Source organism: Carlito syrichta, unplaced genomic scaffold (genome assembly GCF_000164805.1).
Source record: "Carlito syrichta isolate Samal-C Ts95f unplaced genomic scaffold, Tarsius_syrichta-2.0.1 Scaffold315831, whole genome shotgun sequence".
NCBI classification, from domain to species: domain Eukaryota; kingdom Metazoa; phylum Chordata; class Mammalia; order Primates; family Tarsiidae; genus Carlito; species Carlito syrichta.
In genome coordinates this window covers 730,285-748,999 of record NW_007259927.1, presented here as the reverse complement: position 1 = coordinate 748,999, position 18,715 = coordinate 730,285, and the positions used below count along the sequence as shown (strand labels likewise).

The 18,715-nt window shown below is 37.5% G+C and overlaps 1 protein-coding gene across 1 annotated transcript in view; it reads left to right on the top strand.

Annotated features, from left to right (window-relative positions):
- Positions 1-10,856: 10,856 nt before the first annotated feature.
- Positions 10,857-18,715, top strand: part of DSG4 (desmoglein 4) — a 45,198-nt gene continuing 37,339 nt past the window's right edge. Inside the window, exon 1 of the mRNA XM_008073391.1 lies at positions 10,857-10,904. Within this exon, the coding sequence (XP_008071582.1) occupies positions 10,857-10,904 (48 nt within the window). The remainder of the gene's footprint in view (positions 10,905-18,715) is intronic.

Here is an 18,715-nt window from a genome sequence, read left to right as displayed (position 1 = left end):
TAATCTATAAATTCCAAAAAACTTAATAGTGAAATAAATATTAAAAGTTTTCTTCTTGAAATGAAGAAATAAAAGAATGATGTTAAAAAGTAGGAGGGAGCTGGGCTTGGTGGCTCAGCCTGTAATCCCGCGCCTTTGGGAGGCTGAGGTAAGTAGATTGCCTGAGCCCGCGGGTTCGAGACCCGCCTGGGCAGCGAGACCTCACCTCTATAATAAATAAAAAAATCAGTCGGGCGTGGTAGCGCATGCCTGCAATTCCAGCTACTTGGAAGGCTGAGGCGGAAAGATCGCCGGAGCCCAGCAGGAGAGGCTACGTGGCCACTGCACTCCAGTCTGGGCAACCGAGTGAGACTCCAACTCAAAAAAAAAAAAAAAAGTAGGAGGGAAAGATTATGGGGACTGGACAGAAAGAAATAAAACTATTGTTATTGTCCGATTCAATGACTGTATAGTTAAAGACCCAGAAGAATCTTTGAATATATTATTCATATTTAAAATATGAATTTAACAATATTACTGGACACAAAAGTCAAAAGGCTGAAATCAACTGTATTTCTATCTGCAAGAAAGTATAATAAAAGAAAATATATAATTTATACCAGCATTAAAGAAATCTCAAGTACCAAGTATTAAGCATTTAAAAAATCTCTAAGGCTTTAACCGTGAAAAATAAACTGTATTAAATAAAACCTTAAAAAAAAAGATGTGTTCCTTTCTTATATATTCTAGTGAGAGTCAAAATTGACATTGTACAATTCTTTAAACATATTTTGCAATCCTAACCAAAATCCTAGTTCACTTGTGAAACAGCTAGCTGATTCCAAGATGTACAGGAAATGCAATTGGCCAAGAATAGCCAAAACACTCTTGAACTGAACAAAGTAGGAGAGCTCTTTACAGAGATTTACTACAAACCTATGCAATTAAAACAACTTAGCGCTGACAGAAGAATAGCCAAATAGGCAAAAGAAAAAAAGGGAGAGCTTGCAGCTAAAAGAGATACACAGTTTTATAAACACTTCTATTTTTTATTTAACTTTTTAATATTTTATTTATATTTGTATTTGAATAAGATTTATCTCAAGCACACATTTTGATTTATTATAGTTGGTGCAGTTGTTTATTATAGCTCTATGCTTTGCAGAAAGCACACAGTTTCCAATGGATGTACTAGGACATTAGGGTATCTATACCAAAAAAAAAGATGAAATTTATCCTGTAACATTTACAAAAATCACTTCCAGGTGATTTAGAGACCTAAATGAGTAAGCCAACATATTCTAGGTACAAGAAAAACTTTCTTAAACAAGATGTGAGAGCCTTAATTATAAAGGAAAAGATAAATAAATGAGAATTGAAGATTTAATGTGATTTTTCATAAGATCTCATCTAAAAATGTAAAAGACAAGCCACAGAATGAGTTAAAAATATTTGTGATGCATCTAACCAACAAAGGACACATAGGTATGTAGAGAACTAACAATTATTTTCAACAAAGAGAACGATATAATTTAAAAGAGTAAAAAAACTTGAATATGCATTTAACAAAAGAAAAAATTCAAATGGCCAGTAGATAAAAGCAAAGATGCTCAACTCAGCAATAATCAGGGAAATGCAAATAAGATATACTTATCCTGCAAATTGGCTAAAATTTTAAAGTCTCATAATGCTTTTGGTATTGGTATTGGTGAACAAAGGAAACACTCTTAAACTGCTGGTGGACGCTCAGTTAGTGTTCTCTGACAGGTTAAAGAAATGTTAACTTATGACCCAGAAATTCTACTCCTTATGTACAACCTAGAGAAGGCATGCATGTGTGCTGACAGAAAAAAGACATGAGGATGGAAGTAGAGATGATGTGATTGACTGGCAGGCATAAGACAAAGAATGAAAACAGTCTCTGCAAACTGGAAAAGGCAAGGAAATGGATTCTTTCCTAAGAGCCTCTAGTAGGAACACACTCTGCCTAAGCTAAATTTTGAACTTCTGACCTCAGGAATAGTAAGACAATAAATGTGTGTTCTTTTAAGTCACTAAGTTTGTGATAACTTGGTACAAGAACAAAAAACTAATATAGAAAGCAGAATTGTTTGTAACAGCCTATCCTATGCAAAAACATAATCATTATCAATTGTAAAAAAAAATCCAAAATAAATTCAAAAAAGAAAAAACTAATAAGTAGAGAATAATTGAGAAAAATATGACAGAGACTAATTTCTCCTACATACAAAGAGTGTTTATAAACAAGTATTAGACATCAGTAGCACAATGCAAAAACAGAAGGAAATAAATATTTCAATAAAAAGAAATACAGACGGCCAATACTTGTCCCCTACCCCATGAAAAGATGCTAATCTTACATTTGAAAAATGTCCTTCTTTACCTGGTGCCACTTCTCCCTGGGCCACCCACAGGACCAGATAATTGTCCTGACTCAATCATTCTTAAACTTCAGCCAGCCTCATGAGAATTACCTGAAAAGCATGTTAAGAATGAATAATTATAAATCTAACATTCCTTCATGATAAAAACCCTCAATCATCTGTCATCAAAGGGCAGTTCCTCAAAACAATAAGAGCCATCTATGACAAACCCTTAACCAACATCATACTTAATGAACAGAAGCTTTAAGCATTCCCCCTAAGAACAGAAACAAGATAAGAATGTCCAGTCTCACCACTCCTATTTAACATAGGACTGGAAGTCCTAGCCAGAGCAATCAGGCATGAGGGAGAAATAAGTCAAATTATCTCTCTTTGCAGATTATATGATTCTATACTAGAAAACACAAAAGATCACCAAAAAACTCGTAACACTGAAAAATAACTTCAGTAGAATACAAAATCAACATTCAAAAATCAGTTGCATTTCTATACACCAACAACAAACAAGCTGAGAAACAAATCAAAAACAAAATTCAGTTCACAATAGCTACAAAAACCAAAATATTTCAGAATACATTCAACCAAAGAGGCGAAAGATCTCTACAATGAGAACTACAAAATATTGCTGAAAGGAATCAAGGATGACACAAACAAATGGAAAAATATTCCATGCTCATGATCATTACGATGTTTATGTTACCCAAGTAATCTACATATCAAACACAAACCCTGTCAAACTGTCAGCATTATTTTTCACAGACTTAGAAAAGACAATACTGAATTCATGCAGAAGCAAAAAAGAACCCAAATAGCCAAAACAATCCTAAGCAAAAAGAACAAAGCTGGAGACATCACACTGCCAGACTTCAAACTTTACTTCAATGCTACAGTAACCAAATCAGCATGGTACTGGTATAAAAATAGACACATACGCCAATGGAACAGAATAGAGATGCAGAAATAAAACCACTGACCCACAACCAACTCATTTTGACAAAGCCAACAAAAACAAACACTGGGGAAAAGACTCCCTATTTAACAAATGGTGCTGAGAAAATTGGCTAACCATATGCAGAAGAATGAAGTTGGATCCCTATCTAGCAACCATATAGAAAAATCAACTCAAAGTGCTTCAAAAACATAAACATAAGACTTCAGACTATAAAAACCTTACAAGAAAACCTAGGAAACAATCTCCTGGATATTAGCTTGGGCAATGAATTAATGACCAGTCCTCAAAGGCAGCAAAAACTAAAATTGACAAGTGGAAACTTGTTAAGCTAAAAAGCTTCTGCACAGCAAAAGAAACCATCAACAGAATAAACAGACAATCCACAGAATGGGAGACATTTTTTAGGAACTATGCATATGACAAAAGTCTATTATCCAGAATCTATAAGGAACTCAAATGAATTGATGGGAAAAAAAAACAAACAAAAATTAAAAGTGGGTAGAGGACATGAACAGAGCTTTCTATTCCCGAATTTCTTCTGTAAACATTTTGAGCAGCACAGACCCGGTAACAGTATCAAAGGTTAGCTATATACACGTTACAACTTTCTCAACCAAGACTACTACCAGCCTCCCTGAAAAAGACAGAATGACATCTCAGTAATTATCACATTGTGAAACTGCTGCCATTGTCATGGTCAGGAATCAGGAGGAAGACTAAGATGACATTTCCAGAATAAGTATGTAGCAAGTATGTAATAAGTATGTAAGTAATACACTTTAATTAACACAGAGCTAGAAGCCACGCTATCCTGTCTCCACTTATTTGGAATACATCCCACATCAGTGAAGTCACAGAAGGAATCAACAAGGCACCTCTGTCAGGTGTAAGTATGATTTTAGGGTGTAAACTAACATCATCCTTATGGAATTAACATAACATTAAGAAACTGACGTTTAATCTCTATGATTTCTAACACCCACTAAATCACCTGGTTGGCTGGCCTCTTGTTGCCATACATAAATTGGCTTTAATGAGGGGACAGGATGTTTGTCTTCAGTGTGGTAGGTGAACAGGCATGTATTCACAGCAACAACTCTAGGTCAAAATCTTGACAAGCTTGATTTACCTTTGGTCCGTCCCCCCACCACCCCAGGCCCATGCTAATGAAACCCTTTTGCCTGCGTCAGCTCTAAAAACTACTTGTACTACATTTGACAAACGTCGTTTAGGACCATAAATATTTTTAAATTTCCTTTCGCCTAACATCTGCTTTCACAAAGTAGAAATGCCCTTGGATACCTAAATGATATCTACTAGTAACCTTAGACTATGATAATTTGATGAAAAACATTGTCCTAACATCATTTCCATAATATCTTTGCATGTACAGATTATGTTTCTTTTTCTTTTTCCAATGAGAACTTGTACTGGCATACATTGAATTACCTGCATTTGTGGCATTCCTTTGAAAAACACAAATAATAAAACTCTCATTGTGTTCCACATAGACGTGATGTGGGCAATAAAAATGTCCTGCTACAGACACATAAGAACAATAATTAAATATCAAGAGCATCCCTGAAATTTAATGTATACCTTCATCTGAGCAAATGAAATGCCACTGGTTTGACATCAAAAATAAATACCATTAAAAAATTACAAAAAAAAAGAAGAGTCTACTCATAGAACCAACTACTAGACTTAACAGTTGAGTAAATTCTAAAGTGTGTGAAAGTTTTTTAAAGTTGAATTATATTCAGCCATCAACTATTTTGCCTTCGCTTATTTAACTGATACTGAAAAGTGGTTTGGTATTCACATAAATTGACTATGAATCAGAATGTAGAGTTCTTGCCTGTCTTTGGTACTTATAAACTGCTCTGCCTCTCTTCATTATAACATGGGTAGGAGAGAAGGAAAATAGAAGAGATTGGATTGCATAATTTCTGTGGGATCTTTAAGTATTAATATATTATGCTCTGCCTCTATACTGACTGGTACTCCTCAAGAGAAGAAGTAATGGCTCTTTATCTACCCAAGCTCAGAACCATGACCAAGTTTTGTCTTTGGGGATTCTGCTTTAAAATTATTCCACAACTCTCCCAACAATGAGTGCATATGAAATAATGGGGCTTTGAGTGGTCACTTCTTAGCAGAATCTTTTAAATCTGCTCATAACTATAGTCTCTGGATTCAAATTCTAGATACCATTGGAATCAGGAGTTTCAAGTGGGGAAAACTGGAAGAATTCACCTAAATGATCTACTATGTATTTCTATTGCTTGTGGTTCTTTTCTTTAAAATTCATCTTATAAATAGCATTCAGGCAAATAGAAAAACCTTATATATCAGAAGTAATCAGGTCGGATATGGTGGCTCACGCCTATAATCCCAGCACTTCGGGAGGCTGAGGTGGAGGATCGCTTGAGCCTAGGAGTTTGAGACCAGCCTACACAATATAGCAAGAGCTGGTCTCAACAAAAAATCACAAAATTAATGGGTGTGGTGGTGCATGCCTATAGTCTCAGCTACATGGGAAGCTGAGGTGGAAGGATCACTTGAGCCCAGGAAGTTGAGGTTTGGTGAGCCATGATCGAGCCACTGCACTCCAACCTGAGTGACAGAGTGACACCCTGACTCAAAAAAAAAAAAAGAAAAGAAAAGAAATAATCAACCACTTAATAGTTCTTTTTAGAAAAGCAGAAATCTTTGTAAAGCATCTCCATCAGACAGCAGTAGAGATGAATGTTGTTTTCCTCTTGTGAAAGGCAATATCAAATAAAAATCTAGACTTGTTTCATTAACTCTCTTAGGCAAATTAAATTATTCTAATTCAACATTACATGAAAGAATACAAACATACATTTCTTTAGCTAGCTAAACAATGGTCAACTTCCCATATGATACTGATATGATATGTTAGTGTAATACACTGTTATTGGTTGCCTAGGTAATTGGAAGTAGTTACAAAAATAAAACCATCATGACAGACACTGACTTCTCCCATTAGTTCCTTCTTAAGCTCCAACTGATCCATTGTTTATAACCATAAATTCACTACTAGAGCATTCTTGCTAGCTTTTTCCATTCTCTACTGTTCTGCAGTGATTCTCTTTGCAGTCAAAGGTCTCCCACATTTATTTTTGGTTGATGGTCCCAGAGCATAACACTGGAAGCACTGGGGCTTTTATATATCCGCTGCCATCCTCTCAATTTCCCTCTTGATGCAGACACAAATCATACGCAGGGGACGTGATAAACTTGCTAGCACATAGAAAGTATCAGCCTTTTTCTTAAGCATGAAATTCCATTGGTTTAAGACATTTTATATTCTCCTCCTACATCATCATGATTCAAATCATAAACAGCATTGCATATTAAATTCCCATAAACACAAACCATTTCCACAGACGCTTGTGATGTGTCTCTCGAAACAGAAATATATACACCAAGCTCTTAGCCAGGAAACAGAAATATATACACCAGTTCAAGTCAAGGAGCTTGCAAATACAGTCAAATTCTCATCGTCCTTCTGTATTCCAAAAACAGTGAGCTGCTTTGTACAAAGATAAAAAACAAAACCACAGTAGGATGATAGCAATGGTAAGGCCTTGGGAGGCTGGGTTGGAGAGAACCACTTCACCCTGCTCTGTCTCTTGAAGATGATCTCTAACAGTAGCATCCTTTGTACTTTCCACATACTGAGCAGTAAGGAGAAAATTCCACTGTATCTAAGAGCCCAAAGCTCAAGATAGAGGTTACATCCTATGAATAAAACAATTTAACTGACACAGATCTAATTTTTTTAAAAATGTATTTTTTTAAATTAGTTTTTAAAATCATTTTTTAAAGTAAGTTGGGATCACTCTCTGTTGCCCAGGCTAGAGTGCAGTGGCATGATCGTGGCTCACCACAGCCTCAACCTCCTGAGATAAGGCAATCCATTTCATCCTCCCAAGTAGCTGGGGCAACAGGCGCACAATGCCACACAAGCTAAATTGTTTTTATTTTTTGTAGAGATGAGATCTTGCTATATTTTCCAGACTGGTCTCGAACCTCTGGCTTCAAGCAATCTTCCCACATTGGCCTCCCAAAGTGTTGGGATTATAAGCGTGAGCCACTGCACCTGGCTAAAATTTTGTATAATAGATATAATTGTCATGTTTCAAACCTCTGAACAACAAAAAAAGAATTCATTAAAATGAGCAATAAAAAAAAGCTGTTAGATATAAAACAGCCACAAAATAATTGTTCAAATGACTGTTTACTAAAGCATAGATTTTCATACTCTTGTTCTAAAGACTTCTCTAGCATACAGTGTATAGTGAGTTAAGAAATCACCCAGCAAGTGTAGGTTGTGTTAGCATTCTAAACAATCTGCCACCAAATGCCATGCCAATCTAAAATACTTGCTCTACTATTAGAAGACATTGAGAATTAATTATAAATTAGTGGCAATTTCAGGTTAATTTCTTTTGTTCTTTGAGAGGCATTTGTTGAGATATTGCAGTTAGGACTTGACTGGAAATGCTTTTTCAAAGATTCTTTCTAGTAGAAACCAACACTTCAAATAATCTTGTGAAGATGTCTTTTTTAAAATGATACCAAATATATGCTATGTCTGGTCATCTTATATATTTATGAATTAGGCAGATATCCCCAAATTTAAGGTTTGACTTTAGCAGATACCTTCAAATACTGCCTCTTCGCAGTAGTTTTTTTTTTTCATTGCTTAAATATAATTCCCTTCTCTCTTTCTCATAAATATCTTCAACATATAATTCATTTCTCTTCATTTAAGAATACTATGCCAGCCTCTAATTGCCTAGACTCTTTCCTTTGTTTCCCAAATTGCTAAAACTAAGTTTCTCAAGATCCCAAGAGCTATTTGAAATACATCCCATTACCTGGGTCCACCTCGTTTCTAAATTACAGCGATGGGATAGATAAGACACTATGCAGTCTCTCTTTGAAATTCTCTAACCAATTACAGAATATATATTTTTTTTTTTTGGTTTTTTGTGGGGGTTTTTTTGTTGTTTTTTTTGAGTTGGAGTCTCACTCTGTCAACCAGACTGGAGTGCAGTGGCCGCTCCCGGCCACCGCAGCCTCGACCTGCTGGACTCCGGCGATCCTTCCACCTCAGCCTTCCAAGTAGCTGGAACTATAGGCATGCGCTACCATACCCGGCTAATTTTTGACTTATTGTAGAGATGAGGTCTCGCCAAGTTGCCCAGGCGAGTCTCGAACCCTCAGGCTCAGGCAATCCTCTCACCTCAACCTCCCAAAGTGCTGGGATTACAGGCTGAGCCACCGAGCCCGGCTCAATTACAGAATATTTAACTGCATTTTCTTTTTATGTTTGTTGATGTTGCTGCCAGCCTTCAATTTTTTTCATAAGAAGACACCATATCCTATTCTAAACCCACACTAACAAAGGGGAAAAGAGAATGGAAAGATGAGAAAATAATATTTTTAAATGTCCAGATGCTGCTCAGGGATTTTCCTCTTAAATTCTCAGGTTTCCAACTTCAGCTACTGCTGCTGCTGCTGCTGCTGCTGCTTCTTTGTCTTCGTCTTCGTCTTCTTCTTCTTCTTTTTGACCACCAACAATTTATTTTACTTTATTTTTTAAAGATGTGGGCTACAACTCAGGGTTGGGTATACAAATGTTCATTACGCAGATACCCTTGTTGATGAGGTGTGTCCCCCCTTTCCCCGGCAATTTGCCACTACTGCCAATCCTTTCAACTTCTTCTTAATAAACATTTGTGATGGTTTAAAAGGGGTTTCTCACTCATGTTATGTACTTTTTTTTTTAAGTCAGTCTCACTCTTGTCCAGGCTGGAGGGCAGTGGCACAATCACAGCTCACAGTAGTCACAGTAGCCTCGACCTCCTGGGCTCAGGTAATCCTTCTGCCTCAGCCTCTCGAGTAGCTGGGACTATAAACAACTGTCACCACTCCAAGCTAATTTTTTTTTTTTTTTTGTAGAGACAAGGTCTCTCTACTTTGCTCAAGATGGTCTTGAACTCTTGGCCTCAAGCGATTCTCTCACCTTGTCTTCCTTAAGTGCTGGAATTACAGGTGTGAGCCACTATGCCTGACCAGACACTCACATTATGTACTTTTATATCAGTGGAAATGTCATGAGGAGTAAGAAAACTGTATTGTGGCTACTTTTTTTTTCTTCTAGAAAGCAGGATTTATTGAGAGGATAGAAAAGTTCCCACAGTGGGAGGAGACCCAAAAGGGTTGCCCTATTTTAGCTACTTTAAAACAATGTTGTGACCCGCCTGGGCAACTTGGCGAGACCTCATCTCTACAATAAATCAAAAAATCAGCTGGGCGTGGTAGCGCGTGCCTGTAATTCCAGCTACTCGGAAGGCTGAGGCGGAAGGATCGCCGGAGCCCAGTAGGTTGAGGCTGCGGTGGCCGGGAGCGGCCGCTGCACTCCAGTCTGGGCGACAGAGTGAGACTCCAACTCAAAAAAAAAAAAAAAAAAAGTTGTAAATATCATATTATGTAGGCTTGGCTGAAAATCAAGAAAGAAGGTGCCAAAATATGGAGACAAACATCTGGTACTAGTTAAATGAGAATGTCTTCATCTTAACCTTATTATTTCAGAACGTCTTTAAAATTGAGAGTACAGTCCAGTCATAGGACATCTTCAAGAGAGATTCAGGAATCCCCTGAATTAAGAGATGAGTTAAGAGCCACAAAGGCATATAAAGTAGTATAATGGACATTGGAGACTCGGGAGTGGGGGAGGATGAGACAGAGGTGAGAAATGAAAACTCAGCTATTGGGTACAATGCACACTAGGTGATGGGTGCACTTAAAACCCAGACGTCTTCACCACTACAGTTCATTCACGTAACTAAAAACCGCTTGTACTCTTAAAGCTATTGAAATCAAAGAGAGAGAGAAAGATGAGAGTTTCATTATTCTGTCTTTCTCCCTATACCATACTTTGGGCCGGATGCCTTTTAACAATCATCTCGGCTATATCATTCCTTGAAGCTGGTGGTGCAGTGGACTTGTGCATGTGTTGTCAGTATATGTAATTTTGCTTTTACAATGTTGGCAGTAAGGAGAAGCCTTCTAATTTTATTCAGCATGATGATAGGCCCTAGCAGTTTAATTATTTTTTATGTTGTGAGTAATTTATTATTCATTGGCTATCTTCCCTGTAAATCTTGTCCTCACTCTGTAAGATTTTTCTTTGGTGTCCAACAAAGGGTTTCATTGCAATAAGAATCAAGGTGTGTCTAAGTTCTTACCCAGAGCTTAAACAATGTTAGACGTCCAGACCAGTCAAGGAGTTTGGGGTGGGGAAACCAAGTCCGTATAGACTATCTTCATCCCTCTGCCCAGAGAGCACCAGAGTTGTCACCCATGCCCTCCTAAAAGGGCCTCTCAAAGAACATCTTGCTGCAGAGCCAAATTCAGGACCCAGAAGACTGAGACTGCAATTGAATTTCACTGGGGTTCGTGTATAAGAGAAACTCAAAGGAATGGATTGGCTCCTTTTCAGAAACATTTGCCTTTTGATCGTCCTAATGGTAAGTAGAACTTAAAAGCCTGGGTAGGAAATGCAGCCTTGAGGTCTTGCCTCCTCTGTCATCTGTTGGGTTTTCTATTTGGGATTTGTTCCATTTTTAACCTTTTTCCTGCAAAGAGAGTTCTAAGAGTCAAGCCTCTGTGAATTTCAAAGAACTCTTTATGTCTTGAGTGATCAAGTGTCCTAGGGAAGCAGGGTTGGAATCTGGCTGAATTAAATGTATATGGCCTTCAGAGACATAATCTACTCCAAATTAAGTGCTAGGAAAATTCTAAAATTTTAAATTAGAAATAAAATTCTTTTTCTATTATCTTGTTCTTAGACAGATTTCTGTAAAAATTCCCAGTACAAATGAGTTCTAAATTTAAAGGGAAGTAAAGTTGATCAAGCCCATTTCTTTTAAACAGTTATTTCTCTGTGAGTTTCTTTCAAAATAAAGGAATGCTAGCTATGTTAAAACTATATGGCAACTAATTATAAATTATTGAAATCATGAGAATTTTTTGTAGTCAGAAATGGCTAAAGAATAGTAAAGAAAGCTAACACATCAAGATGAACCTCTTCTGGAGTTATTAAAAACATTCATACAGTCCAAAGGGAAATATTTAAATGATTTATTACTTAAAGTAAATAACTTGGCATTTGGATTTTGTTTTTTATTTTGGATATTATATTATTTTCCTCCAACTATAGGTGCGCAAGGTGTGATGTGATTTCCAGACAGGCACCATGCTTAATAAGTATCCTATCCTAGAAAGAAATAAGGACGTTTTTAGTTCCAAATCCATAGAGGAACAAAGATCTGGCTGCTTAATTCACGAAACTATTGCCAATTCAATGAGAGAAGTTTATTTCAAAAATCAGGCAAGTTAGTTTAGATTAGATTAGACTTAAGTCTACTTAGGATCAAATGATGTGATAATTCAGCCAAAAACAGTTAAGAAAAATAAGTGGAATGTAAGAGGAGGGAATAATAAGAAACAGTATATTTTTCAAAGAAAATTAAGGCCAGTACATTATAGTTGGCTGCACCTTGATCTCCCAGGAGTATCCACAGTGATGCTGCAACATAATCTCAAAAAATGATTTCCATCCTATTCTTAGGCAACTGACAATTATACCAGACTTCTCTGAACATCCATTCTAAAGCAGAGGGCAGCCAGGGCTGGGAGAGTTGGAAGCACATCATTGTCAAGCAGGCACAGGGAGTGGCATGCTTCTGGAGTTCACATTCCTAAATTTCAAGAGCAACGCAGGAGCCCAGCATGCCCACAGCCCACACATGGAAGCAAATGTGAGAATAGGGAAAAGCATTGCATTCTCCAAGATCAGGAGATTAACCAAGACCATTTTTGAAAAACACGTTTAACTGAAAAACATCAGCTAGAACTGCAATGCCCTGTTATAATAGTCATTAGTCATTTACTCAATAAAAGTTACTAAAGGAAGAGGCAAGAATTTGACTTGGTCCTTAATAGAAATAACAGATGATCAGCACGTACCTATTGTTACATTTCTAGTATCTACATACTTTGTCTCAGATAAACCTTTCCTTTTCTGTAAGGAAAACTGCACGTGTCAAGATTTTGGAGGCAACTTCTGAGCACTAAATTTTGCCTCCTATTGCTTTCTGCACAGGCATGTTTTATGACAATATTATTAATTGAAGAGTTCATTCTTCTCTTTGATCTCAAAAGAGTCTATTTCAGATTCTCAGGATCTCTTTTTGGTAGTATTGATTTATTTTCCTTGGTAATATTGGTGTTTTTGATGCTTAATTCCTCCCACTCTTCAATGATATTGAAGTGTTGGTGTTTGACATTTTATAACAATTGTGATAGACCTAAGTTCTTTATGCATTTCTAATAGATTCCTTAAGATATCAATTAATAATGTCTGCAATTGGGAAGTAGAGGCTTCTAGCAGATTTCAAGATCGAAGCAAACACAAGAAATGTTTAAGGAGAGTCGATATTGTATTTTAGATATTATTTTTAAAATAGGCATACCTACTTGTCTTTAATTTCCTGAACTTGATCTCTGCTCCTTTTTCATTAACTAAATCAAAGACTCTGTGGGCATCACTGCAGTTTACACAAACGAGGGTGTGGTAACCTCTCAGGGAGACTTGCGGGTTCTTTGTGTCAGCAACATCCCAACCTCAAAGAGTACTTTAAACAAAGTTTTGACTGATTTAACCAATAAAAGGTACCCAAACTCCAGGTTACAATAGTGCATTTATTTGATCACACGAGTCCTTTGGCATTTTATTCCTAAGAATGCTCTTCATGTTCTTTTGCAATAAAACAGATGGGGTTGGTGAGGTACAATCAACATTGAACTGAGATTCACAAGTTCTGGGTTTGAGTTACAGCTCCCTTTCAAAGTGTCTGTGTGACTTTGGCAAAAGCACCCAACTTCTCAGGGCTTCATTGTACCCCAAGTGAGAATACATGGTTAGACATGATGTCACTGAGATTCTTCCACTGTAGAAACTCTGTAATTCTATAATTCTCTCTGCTGAGTACTTACACAGTAGAAGTTCATGTCTGGCTCCTGAATATTGTTTTTATGAGTTTGGCTAGACAATCAAAAGATTTACGTAATGCCATGGACTGTATAAATCTTCTTAGGAAGGAATCACTGAAGGCAGAGCAGTTATTAGCTGGAAGAGGCCTATATTTTTTCAAGTTGATAAGATCATAAAAAACAACCATTTATCAGATAAGACTGTTTGTGTACATATGGTGACCATTCATGCTACATAAAAGATGTAAACATTTCCATTAAATAGTCTGATTTTTTCTTTTCTTTTTGAGTTGGAATCTCATTCTATCACCCATGCTGGAGTCAGTGGCACATTCACAGCCACCCCAGCAATCTGGCAGTTTGTCCATCTCAGTCTTCCAAGTAGCTGGAACTATAGGTGTGCGCTACCATGCCCGGCTAATGTTTTTTTATTTATGTAGAGATGAGGTCTCATCAAGTTGTCCAGTCTCATTTTGAACCCATGGACTCAGGCAAATCATTCTCCTTGGCCTCCCAAAGTCCTGGAATTACAGGCTGAGCCACTAAGCCCGGCCTAAATAGTCTGATTTTTCTAAAGTAAAGAAGGTTGATGGTTGGCCATGTAGATACCATCTCACTGTAAACTGGAAAAGACATCGAGATGTAAAACCCTATTTAGAACAAACATAGCCGCTTATCAATTTAATTCTCACATACACAAAAATGTTATTCTGACGTGGGGAAGAGAAACTTGTTTCTCTTTATTTTGTCAAGCATATTTCCAGAAGTATAATGATGGGGGGCAAACATCTTATCTGATTTGTTGTTATTGTTTTTTTATTTGTACTAAACAGACCACCCTACATAGCATTCAATGATTGGTTTCAATACTGCTTATTACGGAAACAATAGAAGCAAATCTCACCTGCTATTGTTTTGTTCATATATGTGGCTAAGGAATTATAAAATAAACATGTTTTCTTTATTTCAATAGCTTTAGAGTGTCCAAATAGTTTTTGATTACATGGTTGCCTTTTATAGTGGTGATGAAGTCTGCCCTTTAAGTGTTCCCATCACCCCTACCTGTGCACCTTGTACCCTATAGGTGATCTATCATTCTTTCTCCCCTTCCCCCTCACCTTCTAAGTCTCCAGTGTCCATTACATTATTTCTTATGCCTTTGCAGATCCTTAGTTTAGCTCACATCCGTAAGTGAGAACATGTGTTTGGTTTTCTGTCCTGTGTTAAATTCACTTAAGATGATGTTCTCCAATTTCATCCAAGTTGCTATAAAGGCATTATTTCATTATTTGTGATGACTGAACAGTAAGGAGTTACCAAATATATTTTAAACCAGTGACTACATTTAAATTTTGACTCCAAATTCCTACAGAGTCCATAGTGAGAACTTCACCAAAAAAAAAAAAACCAAACAAAAACAAAAAAAGTTTTATAACCCCAAGAGATATCTAGTAGTATCACTATAGCATAACCTATTTCTTTAATATAGTTTTCTCAACACTATCTACCTATGGACATGCAGGATAAAAATCCTGCCCTAAAATATTCCATGGCTCTTGAGACTCCATGTTGCTTTTCCCCTTTTTTAAAGTTACTTTTCTTTTTTAGAGGCCTTCTGGATCCCAAGTCCAGACTGATGACTCCATTCTAGTTCTTAAGTATCCAGGGAGGAATTCCTCATAAAGCAATGAAACCATTGTTTGAGCTGCCATGATGTTTCCTTCCCTTCCCCAAGTGGGATTGCGGTTGGAACTCCTCACTCATGAAGAGCAGCTCTAATCTGACGACAGGGTGTTTGACAAGAGGAAAAAGGAAGAAAATTTTCAGATGTGACTTGCATGAGAAATGTTTGCTATTCCTTTCTATGCAGAATATTGTACAACTTCCAAACTAAAATGTCATTATTGATATAACTTCAGTTAGAAACAAAAGTAGTATAATTAGTCTTGAACTTGGCGTCTCCACTATAGCCCTAGTAGGACAGTAACTGCTTTACAAAATTACTTTTGTAAGTATTATTCAGGGAAAAACTGCTTATTGATTATTGGTTTTAGGTGTTCAAATGACCTCAAAATAGACTTCAAAAGGTAAGTCATAGAGATGGAAAATCCCTTGTTCTGTAGCTACTAATTTATATACTGTCAAAATGTAAGAGAATAATATATATTCTAATACTGCGATAAGCACATAGTATATAATATCTTAGATTCCACATATCTTACATGAAATTATCATATTCTTTCCAGGGGCAAGGATTCAAAGAGAAAACAAAGCCCAGAAAAATTTCTACACTTGCTAAAAGTTAGATGACAATTGAATATTGTCTATCCTCTTCTATCCCCCCTTGAATGTATGCAGGTCAGAATTTATCTTGCACAGAGAGAACAGTGCCTGTCACATACTTTTTCAGTGAAAATGTTTCAATAAATGGATGGACTTGGTTTCTAACTTACCTTTCTTACCAAGTCTCTTCATCATATACTTCCCACCTACCTCTTTATGGGCAACTTTAATGTGCTTCATGGGCTTCAAAGTGAACTTGAGTGTTTCAAATTGAGAAAAGGAACTGGTCCTCTGAGATTGTCAGTCATCGTATTGCTATTCCACTACTAACAAAACATCTAACAGTTACTTCAACAGGTTACAAAAATCCTGAGGTAAATAGAAGTATCCTCGTTTTACAGATAAAATGTTCAGGAGATGAATGAGTCAGCTCACAATTGGGACAGTCAGGATTTGAACCCAATATTGTAAGACCAGAACTCAAATCTGCCAAAATTTACTCTCTTTCCCCTTGGAGCCAACACTCAAATCTGGACACACTTCTTTTACAAGGTCTAATTCATTTTAGTTCTTTTCACTTACCTTCTAGCCCCCTCTTTTAACATGTAACTCTTTCTAGGCAAGAGCTATGCCTTACTCTTCATCATATTCTTGGGAATTAGCATAGTCACATACATCTTAGTTTCTTAGGCACTTTCATATTTCCTGTTCAGGTTTCTTTCATTTGTATATTTATTTATAAGGACGACCAAAGATAAAGAGAAGGCTGGAAACTCTCTCATCAACCAGGCCCCAAAAGTAATATATTTAGGATACCACTGATCTCCCCATGTTGTCTTTACTCCCTCAACAGTAAATGCATCCAAATCTCTTCCCTGGCTCTACTCTTTCGGCATCTAATTCAGCCCTCTTCATTCTATGTGTATGTCTGTTTCCCAAGCATTTAGGTCAAGTCACATGAGAGGATGATGCCTGGCCCACGTATGCTCTGAAAAGTTGACTTTCATAGGCAAAGAACTTCTCCAATTACCTGGGAACTCATATTTATTGTCTACAGTTTAATTGAGGTCCGTACAGTTATGCTACATTGTTTAGGAAGATGATGTCATTTCATATTTCTTCCAAAACACCATTTACAAGTGGTTCCTGGCAAGTGAGGGCACCTGACGGGGCTCATGATTTCATAGGGCCTGGGGATAATACCCACCAAGTTCCTTTTGTGACAGGATTTGAAGGATGTGGCTTCTATTACTGTCATTCATAGAGCCAGCTGAGCATGGAGCAGAAATACTATTTAAGTACACTATTAGGCACAGCATAAGTTCTGCTAGATAAGAACACTAGGATCTAGCATTGCAACTGCCCTAGCCTAAAAATAAGAATGTCAGAGACAGCGAAAGAATGAAAAAAGTTCATACTCAAACGTTCTTAGAGCTACTTTGGATGGCCATGCTTCCGTTGAGCTAGACTCTGTAGAGAGGATAAGAGCAAGGTAAAATGAACTCAAAACTCTTTGAACCTTTAAACTGCAGGCACATTGGGTTGATATGGCTACTTTCAAGTCTTTAAAAATGATTACTAGGGCCAGGCGTGGTGGCTTATGCTTATAATCCCAGAGTTTTGGGAGGTCAAGGTAGAGGAATCGCTTGAGGAGTCTGAGCAAATGCATCCAAACAACACAAGGCCTCATCTCTACAAAAGAATTTTAAAAATTAGCTAGGTATGATTGCACACCCCTGTAATCCTAGCTTCTCGAGAGGCTGAGGTGGAAGGATCAATTGAACTCAGGAGTTTGAGGTTACAGTGTGATACGATTGTACCACTGAACTCCAGCATGGGTGACAGAGCAAGACGCTGTCTGAAAGAAAGAAAGAGGCCGGGCTCGGTGGCTCAGCCTGTAATCTTGTGCTTTGGGAGGCCAAGGTGAGTGAATTGCCTGAGACCACGGGTTCGAGACCCACCCGGGCAACTTGGCAAGACCTCATCTCTACAATAAATCAAAAATTAGCTGGGCGTAGTAGTGCACACCTGTAGTTCCAGCTACTTGGAAGGTTGAGGTGAAAGGATCACCGGAGCCCAGCAGATCGAGGCTGCGGTGGCCGGAAGCGGTCACTGCACTCCAGTCTGGGTGACAGAGTGAGACTCCAACTCAAAAAAAAAAAAGAGAGAAGAAGGAAGGAAGGAAGGAAGGAAGGAAGGAAGGAGAGAAGGAAGGAAGGAAGGAAGGAAGGAAGGAAGGAAGGAAGGAAGGAAGGAAGGAAGGAAGGAAGGAAGGAAGGAAGGAAGGGGAAAGAAAGAGAGAGAGAGAAAAAAGAAAAGATTGACTAGTACCTTTATATGTAAGGGAGCACTGTAAATGTCCCTAAAACACAGAAGAAAACCCTTCCTTCCTCTTTGCAAATGTGCCTATTACTTTCACATTCTATTTAGATCAGAGTCTGAAACAAGAAGAAACTAGGGAATTTGTCCAAAGTCACACTACTGGTAAACAGCAGAAACATGGTTCATACTCAGTTCTTCTGTCTCTAAGTCCAAAGAATTTGTCTCTAAACCATATTTTTTTTTATAAAGCCAATTATAATTTAAGGCAACATATTCCCTGTGGAATATAAATTATTTGACTTTGAAATGTACACTGATTTAAGAAACGTGAAACCAGCTTAATTGTTACTGTCTCAATAGTCTTCAAATGGGGATACATATTTCACTGAAATGCATGGGCATTTCAAAGGTTACAAGGACACAGATCATCTTAAAGAAATCATTTTCCAGATCCTCGGTTTCCATTCTTTCCTTAAGTCAACCTGCCTTAGCATAAACTTGAACCTGAGGTATCAAACTAGTTCTCCTCTGCCAAATCCTCCTTTTAAAAGAAAAGTCACATCTTTTTTTGAGTTGGGAGTCTCACTCTGTCGCCCAGACTGGAGTGCAGTGGCCGCTTCCAGCCACCGCAGCCTCGATCTGCTGGGCTCTGGCGATCCTTCCACCTCAGCCTTCCAAG